The following is a 16,990-nucleotide window of genomic DNA, read 5'->3' on the forward strand; positions in this document are numbered from 1 at the left end:
TGAAAGAACTAGAGAAAAAACACAAATTGAATTCGGCACAGGGGAAATTAGGGGAAATTAAAAGAATTAGGAATGAAATAAATAATTTGGCTATGCAAGAAATCAGGAAAAACTTAATGTTTCTGAAACAGAGACATTATGAAAGTGGATCAAAATCTATGAAAATACTGGTGTGGAAACTGAAAAAAAAATAGCAGAAAATACAATTCATAGAATTAGGGACCCAAGAACGAAAATGATAAAAAAGATAAGCTAAGTGAAATTCAAGAAGCTTTTGAAGTGTTTTTACAAATCTCTATATTCCAAAGTTCCAGGGGGAAGCATAACCCATATTGACATAACTGAAGTTGAATTAAAAGCTGCAATTAGTAGGCTTAAATTAAGCAAGTCACCAGGATCAGATGAGTATACGGCAGAGTGGTACAAAGAATTTAAAAATGAGTTAATTCCTGTTTTATTTCCCACACTGAACTGGGCTTTAAAAAAGGCACAAAGGCCACCCAGTTGGAAGGATGCGATAATCTCAGCTATACCGAAAGAAGGGAAGGATAAAATGGAATGTGGGTCATTTAGACCAGTATCCGTTCTTAATGTAGATTATAGATTATTTACCTCCATCATAGCAAAATGATTAGAGGAGTTTCTACCCATACTGATACATAACGATCAGACAGGTTTTATACGACAAAGCCAGATGCAAGACAATATACGAAGGACACTTCACATTATGGATCATATACAAAAAAATAAAATCGAAGCAATAATGATAAGTGTGGACGCTGAAAAAGCATTTGATTTGGTTAATTGGAATTTTCTTTACAGAGTTTTACATAGATTTGGTTTCCAAGACACAATTATTAAAACTACAGACACTATATGACAATCCTACTGCTGGGATTAAAATCAATGGATATTTATCAAATAGTCTTACCCTAGAAAGGGGCACGAGACAGGGTTGTGCATGGTCACCACTACTCTTCGTGTTATATCTGGAACCATTAGCTCAATACATCAGACAAAATGAAGATATCAAGGGAATTACTATTAAAGGGACAGAGCATAAATTTGCTTGTTATGCGGATGACATTTTGATCTATCTAGGGCAACCAACATACTCTTTACCTAAATTGATGCAATCCTTTGAACAATATGGTCAATTATCAGGATACAAGATCAACATAGATAAAACCCAATTACTTCCATATTACTATAGCCCACCAAGAGAAATTGAAAGTCGATACCCCTGGGTATAGCACACAGAGTCTTTCAAATATTTGGGCATCATTATACCAAAAGATTTGGCAAAATTATCAGAATGTAATTATCAGCCTTTATATAAACAAATTAAGGAAGGTGTGGCAAGATGGAACCTGATTCCTTTTTTCAGTCTCAGTTCAAGGACTGAGTCTATTAAAATGAATATACTACCCAGACTGTTATATCTCTTTCAGACGCGACCAATAGAGATTAATCAAAATCAATTCAATGAATGGAACAAGATGCTATAAAGGTATATTTGGCAGGGTAAAAGGCCTAGAGTTCGTCTCAAAACTTTGCAATTAGCAAAGGAAAAGGGGGGATGGGGCTTGCCTTCTCTTAGAGATTATTATTTTGCAGCACAGTTGAGAGCTGTGATATGTTGGTGCAACCCATCATATGACGCTCAATGGAAAAACATTGAGGAGCGGGTACTTCCCATCCCCATACAAGCAATTTTGGCTGATAACAACCTGCAAAGGTACATAAATACTATTGATAACCCATGGGTGAAATTGACTGTTAAAATATGGAAAACTACTATAAAAGAATATAATCTAGAGGGAGATATTGCAATTCTTAAATGGTGTGCATATGACTCGGATTTTACACCAAATAAATTGGGTGCTAGATTTAAGGGCAGCTAAAGGAATAACAGTTCTTTGCAACATAATGAAAGAAGGAACACCGTTCAGTTTTGAAATGCTTAAAGAGAAACACTTATTAGAAAAACAAGATTTTTTTCGGTATTTACAGATGTGACAATATGTTAATAAGATGCTTAAAAATGTAACCAAGGCAAATACATGCTTGATAGAGCTCTTTAGAAAAGCATATAATTCAGATAATGGTAGTAGAATCATTTCAAGCATGTATAAGGGGTTGTCAAATCTTAAAACACATTCGACTTCATACATTAAAACAAAATGGGAGAAGGAAGGAGGGATAATTATATCTGAGGAAGAATGGACAACAATATTGAGGGAGCAATGGAAGTGTACCAGTTCACAGAAATGCAGGGAGTTTGGATGGAAAAACTTGATAAGATATTTTATTACACCCTCTCAGAAATCCCACTAGGATAGTAACCTGCCTGTTTGCTGGAGAAATTGTGGAAATCAAAATGCAAATCATTATCATATTTTTTGGGACTGCCCTGTTATGAAAAACTATTGGAGGGGGATACACAATGCCCTACAAAACATCTTTAAATGTGAAATACCCTTAGAGAGTAAGACCATATATTTTGGATATATACCTCAAGAATGGTTGAAAAGAGATAAATATTTAATGAATATACTGTTGATGGCTGGTAAAAAGACTTACTAGGAAATGGTTATCACAGGAGAGCATCTTTAAATGCATGGATGGAAATTACAATGGACATTTACAAAGTGGAGAAGATAACAGCATCTGTTAATCATAAGCTGGAACAATTTGATTCAAACTGGGAAAAATGGTTTAACTACCGTAGATTCCGGATTTTAAGCCGCTACTTTTTTCCCACATTTTGAACAGCTTTGAACTTTGCGGCCAATAATCCGAAGCGGCTAATGCAAGGTTTTTTTCATGCCGCCTCGTAAACATTTTGCCTCGTAACAGTAGACCAATAAAATTGATGAGTAGTTCACAGAGGTCCAATGAAATTGTACGATAAATCAAGCGCACTTTCACAATTAAATTATTGTAAATCAGTCATTTGTACTCACCCTCATCAACATGGAAAACACTCGAAGCATTGTGCTACCTACCCTACTTAGTTTAAACTATATTTGTTTTCTGTACTACATCGCGGGATGCTATGACGTCACACCCGGTTTCGCGGCGTCTTGTGGGAAAATGCCGTTTGCGATGAAACGGAAAGGAGGGGGGAGCGGATTACGCGAGCGGCTTTGGATCCGAGCGAACTCTGCTTTTAAATGCCGTTTGCGATGAAACGGAAAGGAGGGGGGAGCGGATTACGCGAGCGGCTTTGGATCCGAGCGAAATCTGCTTTTAAATGCCGTTTGCGATGAAACGGAAAGGAGGGGGGAGCGGATTACGCGAGCGGCTTTGGATCCGAGCGAACTCTGCTTTTAAATGCCGTTTGCGATGAAACGGAAAGGAGGGGGGGAGCGGATTACGCGAGCGGCTTTGGATCTGAGCGAACTCTGCTTTTAAGTTAAAGGTATCAATAACTTTTCCTGGTAGGCTGCAGTATATATATTTTTTACCAGTCGTTAGGAGATATTGGAATGTTGTTCAGTAAAGAAGTATACGCAACGTATATTTAAAAGTAGCCGCGTACGGGCACGGTTCGAAAAAAAGCATTTGCAATATGTATTTGTTTTTGTTACCATATGGATTTAATTAAAAGTTAAAAAAATCCTCACGTGTAATATCTTTCTGTGTAAATATCTCATATTACAACGTGGGACACCTGCGGCCGAAAATCCGGTGCGGCCTAAAATCCGGTGCGGCCTTTACATTTAAAAAAATGATTTTATTTCTAAAATTAGTGCCAGCGGCTTAAAATCAGGTGCGCTCTGTAGTCCGGAATCTACGGTACATACCTCATAGGCCTGATTTTATTCTCACAAATCAATGAATCTGTTTTTAAAAAAAATAAGATCACTCCCTACTTGTACATAGTTTTCCTTTTGCTTGTTTTTTCTTTCTACTCTTTTCTATAAGTGTATACCTCAGATAAATACTTTGTGGAGATTTGTGATATATATGATTATATGATATATACCGTAGATTCCGGACTACAGAGCGCACCTGATTAAAAGCCGCTGGCTCTAATTTTAGAAATAAAATCAATTTTTTAATTGTAAAGGCCGCACCGGATTTTAGGCCGCTACTTTTAAATATACATACGTATCGGTAACACAAATTACGTTGCATATACTTTTTTACTGAACAGCACGAACAACATTCCAATATCTCCTAGCGACTGGTAAAAAAATATATACTGCAGCCTACCAGGAAAAGTTATTGATCGCCTTTAACTTAAAAGCAGCGTTTTCGCTCGGGTCTGATGCGCTCGCGTAACGCGATCGGGTCTAATCGGGTCTGATGCGCTCGGGTCTGACGCGCTCGCGTAACGCGATCGGGTCTAATCGGGTCTGACGCGCTCGGGTCTGACGCACTCGCGTAACGCGATCGGGTCTAATCGGGTCTGACGTGCTCGGGTCTGACGCGCTCGCGTAATGCCCCCACCTTCCCGTATATATCCCACAAGACGCGGCGAAACCGGGTGTGACGTCATAGCATCCCGGGATGTAGTACAGAAAACAAATATACCGTAGTTAAAACACTTCTAACTTTAACTAACAAATGAATTACTAAGCGAAAATATTATAAACTAAGTAACTGCCATAAAGGCAGCACAATGCTTTTCTTCGAGTGTTTTCCATGTTGATGAGGGTGAGTACAAATGACTGATTTACAATAATTTAATTGTGAAAGTGCGCTTGATTTATCGTACAATTTCATTGGACCTCTGTGAACTACTCATCAATTTTATTGGTCTACTGTTACGAGGCAAAATGTTTACGAGGCGGCATGAAAAAAAACCATGTATTAGCCGCTCTGGATTAAAGGCCGCAGAGTTCAAAGCTGTTCAAAATGTGGGGAAAAAAGTAGCGGCTTATAATCCGGAATCTACGGTGTGTACAATGTGTGAAATACATCTTATGGAAATGATTGATGATGAACTTCTATAAATAAATAACAAAAAAAGAGTATGTACAGACTATTTTTTTCTTGTCATTATTCCCTAAACAATACAGTATAACAACTATTTATGTAGAATTTACATTGTATTAGGTATTATAAGTAATCTAGAAATGACTTAAATGTACAGGCAGTTCCCCGGGTTATGAATGAGTTCCGTTCCTGAGTCCGTCTTGAAGTCGGATTTGAAGACGGAACAGGTATATCCGGTATTATTTAGCGTCAGTTAGTCAAACGTTTTTCTTAGTATATAGTGCATATTTTACCTTTCTATGCATATAAAACACTTAAGAAACGTACTTAAGAAATTTCAATAATTTAATCACTGCGTTGCTTAGTAATAATTGTAGCATTCATCAGGGCAGGGCCTTTCATATGCTCCATTAAAATTATTCCAATCGTTGACCGACTGTAGCCTAACACTTTTCCAGTGACCGATGGCGTTTCACCTCTTTCCGATCGCTTTATTACTTCCACCTTATTTTCAATCGCGATCGTGATTATTTTCGTGAACAGAAACATTGCGGATTCAGAGCTGCGCCAGGTCCTAATGTCCACCGCATGGAAGCATGTTAAATAAAGTCCGGGGTTCCGCTGGTCCTAAAGACCACCGCACTGAGACTTGTTAAATAAGGGACTTGAGCATCCATGAATTTTGGTATCCGCGGGGGGTCCTGGAACCAATCCCCCGCGGATAAGGAGTGCCGATTGTACAGTTGATGTTTCGGGTTGAAACCCTTTGGCAGGACTGAAGAAAAAAGCTGAGAAGTAGATTTAAAAGGTGGGCAAGGAGATGGAATGGGAAATGGTGAAGGGGGTCTTGGGATGCATTACCAGGTTATTACCGAAAGGGGCTTCCCTTCCTCCATTATCAATGCTGCCCTCAACTGCATCTCTTCCAGTTCACGCACCAAAACTTTTGCCACCTCCAATGGGATCTTCCCCCCCCCCCCCCCCCCCCCACCATTTTCTGCTTTCTGCAGGGAATGCTCCCTACGCTACTTCCTTGTCCATTCATCCCTCCCCATTGATCTCCCTTCTGGCACTTATCCTTGCAAGTGGAACAAATGCTACACCAGCCTCTACACTTCCTCCCTCACTACCATTCAGGGCCCTAAACTGGTCTTCCAGGTGAGGCAACACTTCACCTGCGAGTCTGTTGGGGTCATTTACTGTGTTCAGTGCTTGCGGTGTGGTCTCCTGTATAGTGGGGAGACCCGATATAGATTGGAAGACCGCTTCACTGAGCATCATCTTCACTGACCGCTTCATGCTCCGTCGGCCAGAACAAGTGGGATCTCCCAGTGGCCATCCATTTTAATTCCACGTCCCATCCCCATTCCGATATGTTCTCCTCATGTTGGAGGAACAACACCTTATATTCTGTCTGGATAGCCTGCAACCTGTTGGCATGAACATTGATCTCTCAAACTTACAGTAATGCCCTGCATCCCTCCTCTTTCACCATTTCCCTCCCTCACCTTGCCCACCCATCGCCTCCCTCTGGTGCTCCTCCCTTTCTCTTTCTTCCATGGCCTTCTGTCTCTTTCAACTTCTAAGCTCTTTACTTCATCCTTCCCCCTTCAGGTTTCACCTCTCAGCTGGTGTTTCTCTCTCTCTCTTCCCCACCCCCCCCCCCCCACACCTTTTAAATCGACTCCTCAGCTTTTCACTCCAGTCTTGCCGAAGGGTCTCAGCCCAAACTGTCGACTGTACTTTTTTCCGTAGTTGCTGCCCGGCCTGCTGAGTTCCTCCAGCATCTGCAGATTTTCTCTTGTTTGTCATGGTGTGCTTGATTTGCAACAAAAGTGACACATTTAAATTTTATTACAGTGTAATGGCCAAGGAGATTGAGCAAGTAAGCAGTGAGTGTAAACAACGTGTATCTTACAACAACGCAGAACAGGAGGAAGAACAAAAATCAGAGATGAGTTCAAAGGTAGGAACAGTTTAAAGATGTAATACTTAGCACAAATATCTGCAAAATTTTTCCTAAGTACTTATGTTTTATACTTGGCAAGACACGGACAAATGTTCAGAGCTTAGTCTATTTCCTGAGAGTTTTGAGTTTGAATGTCACCATGATACCTGAGTGAAGCGATCAAATATATCTGAAGGTTTTAAAAAAAAGATACTAATGCAACCTCAGAAAAGAAAGAGATTGTTATTTTTTTTTGTAATTCAAATTTTTATTATTATTTATTCTTATTTTAGAAAGCAGTGCAGCATATCATAGAGCAGATACAGTACAGCATATTTACACAGCCATCCCATGATAGGAAAACATATAAAACTAAGAAACAGAAAAAAGTTCTAATTTAGGTTTAAATTAACATACAACCAAAATTGATCCCACGCGTCTTGCACTTTTCCCTCACTGTTAATTCTTCCCAACATGTGTTCATGTGATGAAATCTTAACCATTTCCTCAGTCCATTCCTTCACAGTGGGACATCTGGGTTTTTTTCAGTTTTGCAATATAATTCTTACAGCTGTGATGAGACCCACCTTTAAAATAGAAGGGCAGTGTAGGACCCGACCAATTCCCCAACAAATCAAGAACTTTACACCAAAATGGACGAACCATGGAACACTCCCAAATCATGTGAAAATATGTGCCCACCTCATTTTTACATTTCCAGCATAAATGATTATCAACAATCCCCATTTTGTAGAGTCCAGTTGGTGTCCAGTAATATCTGTGTACTATCTTATACTGAATAAATTTCCCTCTCGCTTCCCTAATATGTCTACCCACATTTGATAGAATATTTGACCACTCATTATCTTCAATATCGCTTCCAAGATCCTTCTGCCGTACTGCTTTGAGATTGTTACACAGTTCACCCACAGAGTGCTGGAACTCTTTATAAAACACTGATGCTTTATGAACTTCCTGTGGTAGTGTAAAGTATTCAGTTTAAGGGTTACTTTGTGGCCCACCATTCTTGAATATGCTATTAACGCAATGTCTTATTAGTAAATACTTCCAGAAATTCCCTTTATCTACAAAGTTATATTTCCTCTGCAAATCCACATACGACATAAGAATCCCGTTCTTATAGAGATCGCCATCCTATGTTGTGAGAGGATGTTGAGAGGAGAATGTGGTGCAGCCAAGCTCCGTTCTATAACTACCCAATCTAAATCAACATCAGCCCTGTGAAAGAGATTGCTATTATCTAGTTCCATAATGTGCTTATGTGAAGAAAATCTGTCATCCCTGCCTTGTCTTGCGCAATTCTAGTTTCCTCAGTGGCAAGTTGGGAATAAGCAATTAATAATGTTAGTTATGACAGCTACATGCACACCCTGCAAAAAACAAACAAAACCAATAATTTCAGACTCCATGCTACTAGTCATTCGCAAATTGTAAAAACATTGCAATCTCCAATTTCCTTCTGTTATCAGACAGTGATCGCAAACTTCCTTCAGCCAGTGGATTGGATTGGCCCATAAAGGGTAGAATTGTACAATGGAAAAGAATGCAGTGCATTAAATTCTTGTTGAGATCAGATCAGATCAGAATCAGGTTTATTATCACTGGCACGTGATGTGAAATTTGTTAACTTAGTAGCAGTTCAATGGAATACATAACAGAAGAAAAAAAACTCAAAATATAATGATAATAAATAAATAAGTCAATTACAGTATTAAGTATATTGAATAGATTAAAAATTGTGCAAAAACAGAAATACAATATATTAAAAAAGTGAGGTAGTGGCCAAGAGTTCAATGTCCATTCAGGAATCGAATGGCAGAGGGGAAGAAGCTGTTCCTGAATCACTGAGTGTGTGTCTTCAGGCTTCTGTACCTCCTACCTGATGGCAACAGTGAGAAAAGGGCATGCCCTGGGTGCTAGTGGTCCTTAATAATGGATACAGCCTTTCTGAGGCACCACTCCTTGAAGATGTCCTGGGTACTTTGTGTTATGAATCCAGATTAAAGCTTAATATGAGAAAGCACTCAGTAGAATAGAAAGATCAGGAATCTGAATGTATTTTCAATTACATTTAAATCTTACTTCAGTTAACAGGTATGTCTAGAACACCAATAAATAGTAAGGTTGTGTAGTAACAACCAGAGCATAAGTTTTCAGAATCCACTATAATAAAAGCTCAAATATCCCTGTATGCAACAAAATGAATGGATGCCTACAAATGCAGGATGAACCTGAGAGAATGCAAGGGAATGGAGTCCAAAAAGCTACCAGAGTGGGAAGAGATATGATCAGATATCTGTGGAAGGTCTATGGCAAGGGTTCCTAACCTGGGGTCCACAGACCCCCTCGCTTAATTGTAGGGGTCCATGGCATAAAGAAAAGTTGGGAATCCCTGGTCTATGGGCCTGTACAGATAACCATCTCCCAATACTGAGACAGAAATCTAGAAAGAGAAGAGTCAGACGTGGATCGTATAAATGCAAGACCAGAGTGAATTGGTTTTCATTTCTTAATTCCAGCAAACTCACAGTTTTTAACCGTACTGTACTTTATTGAAGAGCAAGTATCTCTGCTCCCTCTGTTTCTCCCTATGAGAATGTGATCAGAGATCATCTTGTCCTTTCAATATCATTAGAAAAATAAACCATTGACACCAACCAAAATAAAAAAAATGAACATTAAGCTAAAAGATGGAGAGTATAGTTTCTGGAAAGTTAATCCCATGCGATTATTACTTAAAATTTTGATATGTAAGAATATAAATCTTCCCTTTAATGAAGAAGATGATTGGCATCACTTCTAATTCTACTAACATTGTTCCACCCATATGCCAGCTCACAGAGCCATGGCATTCTTCCAGCTATCATCCCACATTCCCATCCGTTCTGCCACCCACCTACACCCATTTTACAGTGGGTAATTAAACTGATTGCCATTACAGTGTGGGAGAACCACACATTCTCAGGAAGAACTTCACACTGCCGATTAGATTGAGCTCAGATCGCTGGAGCTCTGTGGCAATGACCAACACTGAAACACTTGCCAGAGAGGGCCTGAAAAGGGCTAAAAGACATGTCACACAATGAAGGACATTGCAAGTTCCTGGGGTTTTGATTTTGAGAAAGTGAGTAGAGTTGAAATAGTAGCTCATTTTAAACTCCACTGTCATCAATTAAAGCCAGGTGGAATAATCTCATAGGTAGAATTTCTTCTTAATAAACTCTAAAAATTGACAGATCATTAGCAGACAATGTTGTGGGAATCGGAATTTAAAGTATTTTATTAATAAGAAAGAGACCTACAATAAATATAGGCAGCAAGGAGTAAATGAGGTGCTCGAGGAATATAAAGAAAGTAAAAAGAATCTTAAGAAAGAAATTAGAAAAGCTAAAAGAAGATATGAGGTTACTTTGGCAAGTAAGGTGAAAATAAATCCGAAGGGTTTCTACAGTTATATTAATAGCAAAAGGATAGTGAGGGATAAAATTTGTCCCTTAGAGAATCAGAGTGGACAGCTATGTGTGGAGCCAAAAGAGATGGGGGAGATTTTGAACAATTTCTTTTCTTCGGTATTCACTAAGGAGAAGGATATTGGATTGTGTAAGGTAAGGGAAACAAGTAGGGTAGTTATGGAAACTATGAATATTAAAGAAGAGGAAGTACTGGTGCTTTTAAAGATTATAAAAGTCTCCGGGTCCTGACAGGATATTCCCTAGGACCTTGAGGGAAGTTAGTGTAGAAATAGCAGGGGCTCTGACAGAAATATTTCAAATGTCATTAGAAATGGGGAGGATTGCCATATTGCTCATGTGGCTCCATTGTTTAAAAAGGGTTCTAAGAGTAAACCTAGCAATTATCGGCCTGTAAGTTTGACGTCAGTGGTGGGTAAATTAATGGAAAGTATTCTTGGAGATGGTATATACAATTATCTGGATAGACAGGGTCTGATTAGGAAAAGTCAACATGGATTTGTGTGTGGAAGGTCATGTCTGACAAATCTTATTGAATTTTTTGAAGAGGTTACTAGGAAAGTTGACGAGGGTAAAGCCGTGGATGTTGTCGATATGGACTTCAGTAAGGCCTTTGACAAGGTTCCACATGGAAGGTTAGTTAGGAAGGTTCAATTGTTAGGTATTAATATTGAAGTAGTAAAATGGATTCAACAGTGGCTAGATGGGAGATGCCAGAGAGTAGTGGTGGATAACTGTTTGTCAGGTTGGAGGCCGGTGACTAGTGATGTGCCTCAGGGATCTGTACTGGGTCTAATGTTGTTTGTTATATGCATAAACAATCTGGATGATGGAGTGGTAAATTGGATTAGTAAGTATGCAGATGAAACTAAGATAGGTGGTGTTGTGGATAATGAAGTAGGTTTTCAAAGCTTGCAGAGAGATTTAGGCCAGTTAGAAGAGTGGGCTGAAAGATGGTAAATGGAGTTTAATGCTGAATGAGTGTGAGATGCTACATTTTGGTAGGACTAATCAAAATAGGACATACATGGTAAATGGTAGGGCATCGAGGAATGCAGTAGAACAGAGTGATCTAGGAATAATGGTGCATAGTTCCCTGAAGGTGGAATCTCGTGTGGATAGGGTGGTGAAGAAAGTTTGGTATGCTGGCCTTTATAAATCAGAGCATTGAGTATAGGAGTTGGGATGTAATGTTAAAATTGTACAAGGCATTGGTGAGGCCAAATTTGGAGTATTGTGTACAGTTCTGGTCACCGAATTATAGGAAAGATGTCAACAAAATAGAGACATTACAGAGGAGATTTACGAGAATGTTACCTGGTTTCAGCACCTAAGTTACAGAGAAAGGTTGAACAAGTTAGGTCTTTAGATAGAGTTGACGTGGATAGGCTTTTTCCATTGAGAGTAGGGGAGATTCAAACAAGAGGACATGAGTTGAGAGTTAAGGGGCAAAAGTTTATGGGTAACACGAGGGGAAACTTCTTTACTCAGAAAGTGGTAACTGTGTGGAACGAGCTTCCAGTAGAAGTGGTAGAGGCAGGTTCGATATTGTAATTTAAAAAAAAAATTAGATAGGTGTATGGACTGGAATGGAATGGAGGGTTATGGACTGAGTGCAGGTCGGTGGGACTAGGTGAGAGTAAGCGTTCGGCACGGACTAGAAGGGCCGAGATGCCTGTTTCCATGCTGTAATTGTTATATGGTTCAAATTATCATTGACTGTGTTCCCAAAAACTAGAATGCCTGTTGGTAATTGTGAAAGCCAAGCTGCATTTTATCTTAGAAGTAATTAGTATTGAATTATTATAGAATTAATTACTAATACAACTATTGAACTTGTATTCAATTAGACACTCGCCATTAAGTTACCCATCCCTAACTGGCTTTGAAACGAATGTGAGCCATTACTTTTGACTGTCTGTACACAACCTATGGTGTCTATATTCTCACAAGTACCAGAATTTCTGCCAAATGGTACAAAATATAAAAAGGTAAGGAAACAAACGCTGTAACAAAATGAAATACCAATCTTTTGATTTCTCTGTGGTGGCAAACTCAGCAAGATTGCTGGCTTTTGAGCTTGCTACCATAGTGAAGGCTCTGGACTGTGGACATCCAGGCAGCCTAGCAAGGAGAAAGCAGCTTCAATTGCACATCCAACAAGGCCTGATGAGGGGAACTATAGATTCTCAAAGTTATGGAGGAAAATATTTTGCCCACTGTTATATACCCTTAGGGTTCATTTTTTCGTGGACTGTCGCTTTAAAATGCTGGGAGAATGAGACTGACTTTTGGACACCGTTTGAGCTGCTCCAGAGAGAGCGAGAGGTGGAGTTATTTGATGGACAATGAATGTTTATGGTTTCTTGCGGCTTGTTTTGAATATACAAGGACACACAGACACACGTGCTCATTGTCAAGATGGATTTGGTCAATGGAAGACACCAATGAGTCAGTCTCTGGTTTAAACTTTCAGTAGCCCATAAGGGGTGAGTTGAGATCGATCCAGAGTATCGACAAATGACTCTCACATGTTTCTGCAACTGGAAGAAGTTTGCAGAGAAGAGAGGAGAAGAAGGTTTGAAACAGAACAAACCTGGTGACAAAGAAATCACTGTTTGGACTCTCTCTCCAAGTAGCCCATAAGGGTGAGTTTGTTTCCATTCGACTGTGAAGGTGTGATTGTCACATAGTTAATCCACAGGAGTGGGTTCTCTGGTGAGGGGAAAACCTTTGTGAACACCACGCGTGTGTTTACCCTTTGTGTGGGTGGGGTAGTTTACTGAAGAAAGGCACCCCTGTGGCAAATCACTGTTAGAGTTATTTCGCATGTCGTGGAACTGGATAAGTGGCTATCACTTTGTGTGTAATTGGAGTAACCTTGTGGAATCTACCAGTGTGTTGACCCTTGCCTGGGTGGTGGTTCCCTTGAAGATCATATAACCATATAACAATCACAGCACGGAAACAGGCCATTCCGGCCCTCCTAGTCCGTGCCGAACTCTTAATCTCACCTAGTCCCACCTACCTGCAAGATGGTCCCCTTTGTGATAAGCTACTGTTGGTGATAATTCATACATGGATTCTGTTTGAGTATCCTATGGCTACCACTTTGGGATGTCCTGTAGCTGGATTCAGGTGTGGTACCACTTGTGTTGAAAGGATATTCATTGAAGATCACTGTTGGTGATACGTCATGTGTGGAGTTGGAACAACTTCGGAGATAAAACCTACTGCTGCTGTTATTTTGATTTGCTGTCGTGGAATCTGTGGAATATCGATGTAATTGCCTTCTCACAACACTCGCCTTTGGATTACAAATATCTGGCATTAATTAACCTGAGGATTGAACTGAACTTCCTTACATACCATCATAAGACTATAACTCTTGCCATCTGAGCTTGAATAAGTTTGGAAACTTGATTTACACACCTGTATATGCATGACACTGTTAACTCTTGATTTACCTGGTTTAAGTTACTATATGACGTAGTCACTAATAAAGTAGTGTTTTGTTAACAACAAAACCAGACTCCAGGTGTGTTCTATTGCTGCTGATACTTTACAGGGTTGCGTGTATATGACACCCACACTCACTGTGCTGGCCAGGATCGAAGCCCAAGCCTCACAGCTTACTGAGTGGAAGTTGTGGGCGGCTAGGGATGATTTTGTAACTTACCTGAGTGAGAGGTGGAGGCAGGAACCCTCACCACTTTGAACACTGGAAATGGGATTACCTAGAAGTACATGGACTTGGTGGGCCGAAGCATTGCTTCCTGTGCCATCACAGGTGGTTGATCGAAAAACATTGTAACTAATTAGCAGTTATTACAGAGATACATTTTGAACCACTAGCTGCTGGAATTAGTTTACAACAGCAGTAAATCTGTTGTACTACTACACTAACTAGCGTAGTAGACAGTCGGACACTGTTACAGCTTGGGGCATCGGAGACCAAAGTTTAATCCCAGCGTCTCTGTAAGGAGTCTGGTTGTCCTCCCTGTTTATTCAGGTCATTGTAAATTGTCTTTTAATTAGGCTAGGGTTGCTGGTAGCATGACTCGAAGGGCTGGAAGGGCCTATTTCAAACTGTATTTCTAAACAAGTAAATACAGAAATGTTATTTTTTATTTTCCAAGAAAGAGTTGTTTACCAGTCATTGCATATAAAAGTAGACTAAATTATCTGAGTAATCATGGGTTTGAGAGTTTTACTGATGATTTACAGTCTCTTCAAATACAACTGGCAGCTTTTGATTATAATTTTTATAGTTGACTGTCTTAAGAAATCTTCAAAAGCCCTTTTGTCATCTTCATTGAACAGGACAGTCAAACTTTTGTTTTTGATTGCTTACAAGATTATCTTAAATACCTCAAATTATCCTGCAATGGTTCATAGAATATAGAACTGTGCAGGCCTTGCGCCCACAAAATCATGCTGATCTTAACCTACTCTAAGGTCAATCTAACCCTTCCCTCCAACATATTGCCCCATTTTTCTTTCATCCACATGTTTGTCAAAGTGTTTGTTATGCGTCCCAAATGTATCTGCCTCTACAACTTACCATTCTCTGCATTTAAAAAATCTACTTCTGACATTCCCTACCTTTACCTTCCTCCAATCACCTGAAAATTATGTCTGCTTATGTTATCCATTCCCTTGTGTATAAAATCAAATTTGTATTTGATTGGGTGTTGCATAGAAAATTGCTTGAGTTTCAATTGTTTTCATCGTAGCATTTCTTTAAGGTTTCATATCACTGGCTTTTTTAGCGCCGGTATATAATACAACACTACTTTTTGTTAAGTTTTGATAATGCATCGATAATGCAGCGATAAGAGAAAAAAGTATTGTAATATTGGGAAGTTGTAAAAAAAAAATGCTCCTTGTATAAAATATAAGCTTATTCTTTACATTTTTACATTTTGTGTTTATTTTTCAAAATGCTTTAGTTTTCAACTGACTTTGTTTTTGACATTAAGCTTCTTTATTTGAATCATTCCTTCTGTGCCGTTAATAATAATGTTAAACAGAAATGTTCTGTGAATAATCTCATTCTTTTTTTAACTAATTTTTTTATGCATTTCTACAAAACAACTACAAACAAAAAACCCAACAGCAAATAAAGATTAATAAAGTGCAAAATAAACGTATCAGATATATAATTCATAACAATAAGGAAACAGCACCCAAAATAAAATCATATAAAGTTAGTATCCTTCCCACCCTCCCACCTCAAAAACTCCAGACCAACCATTACAATATGTAAAAAAAATTAATCAGAGCTGTAAAAATATATATATAGAAAAGTATAATGTCTACTACCAAAGCTATAATGTAATTCCCATCAAAAAGAAGCCATAAAAAAAGGGGGAAAAAAAAGCTGAAAGTAAGGGATTATGGTACCAAAAAAAGAAAAACTTAATCTAAAGAGGAGTTATGGAAGTATTCGAGAAAAGGTCCCCACACCTTATAAAACTTTACTTCTGAATTGAGAAGTGAATAATGAATTTTTTCAAGGTCTAAACAGGTCATAATATCATTAAACCATTGAGCATGAGTGGGTGGGGCAACATCTCTCCACCTAAGGAGAACTAAATGTCTAGCCAAAAGAGAGGCAAAAGATAGTGTTCGATGTTTCGTCGGACTCAAATGCATGTCTGCCTCACCGAAGGTACAAAAAAAAGGGTAATCAGAGGATTAGGTTCTAAGTGGCAATTAAGAATATGGGATAAAAGAAAAAAAAACTTCTCTCCAGAATTTCTCTAGACTAGGACAAGCCCAGTACATATGAATAAGAGAAGCCCCACCCCCTTTACACTTGTCACAAACAGGACTAATGTCAGGATAAAACCGCGCCGATTTAGTTTTAGACATGTGAGCCCCATGTACAACCTTAAGCTGTAAAAGACAGTGGCGAGCACATAAAGAGGTTGAATTACCTGTCTTAAGAATTGAATCCCAAACCGCATCAGGTAAAGAAATATTTAAATCACGCTCCCAAGCAGTTCTAATTTTATCAAAGGGGGCATGCCTCAAGGTCACTAACTTATCACGAATAGAAGATGTTAAGCCTTTACCCAGTGGATTAATACAAAGAAATAGGTCCACAACGTTTTTCTCGGGCATCTCAGGAAAATGTGATAGTAAAGGGTTAATGAAATGTCTAATTTGAAGGTATCTAACGAAATGACTATTAGGTAGATTAAACTTTACAGACAGTTGTTGAAAAGTTGCAAAACGATTATCTATGAAAAGATCTTCAAAGTGCCTAATGCCCTTTCTATACCAATCATGAAATGTTGAGTCTTGCATAGAAGGTAGGAAAAGATGATTGTGTAAGATAGGACTAGAGAGAGAGAAACCATGAAGGCCATTATATTTTCTGAACTGAGCCCATATTCTCAGAGTATGTCTAATAAGAGGATTAACAAGGCAAATGACAGGGAAGTGCAGATCTAAGAAGTGTAGAAATGGAGAGATCCTTACTAGAGTTCAATTCCATTGCCACCCATTTTGGGCTGTCAGACTGATTATGACAGAAGGACCAAAAAGTAAGACAGCGAATATTGGCTGCCCAATAATATGAATGGAAGTTAGGCAA

General features: G+C 38.9%; 1 protein-coding gene across 4 annotated transcripts in view; it reads left to right on the forward strand.

Annotated features, from left to right (window-relative positions):
- Positions 1-16,990, forward strand: part of LOC140716743 (uncharacterized) — a 256,747-nt gene that overhangs the window by 67,507 nt on the left and 172,250 nt on the right. For all 4 annotated transcript variants that reach the window (XM_073029551.1, XM_073029548.1, XM_073029550.1 and 1 more), the window contains exon 16: positions 6,808-6,913. In XM_073029551.1, the coding sequence (XP_072885652.1) occupies positions 6,808-6,913 (106 nt within the window). The remainder of the gene's footprint in view (positions 1-6,807; positions 6,914-16,990) is intronic.

This window comes from Hemitrygon akajei, chromosome 26, assembly GCF_048418815.1.
Source record: "Hemitrygon akajei chromosome 26, sHemAka1.3, whole genome shotgun sequence".
NCBI classification, from domain to species: Eukaryota; Metazoa; Chordata; class Chondrichthyes; order Myliobatiformes; family Dasyatidae; genus Hemitrygon; species Hemitrygon akajei.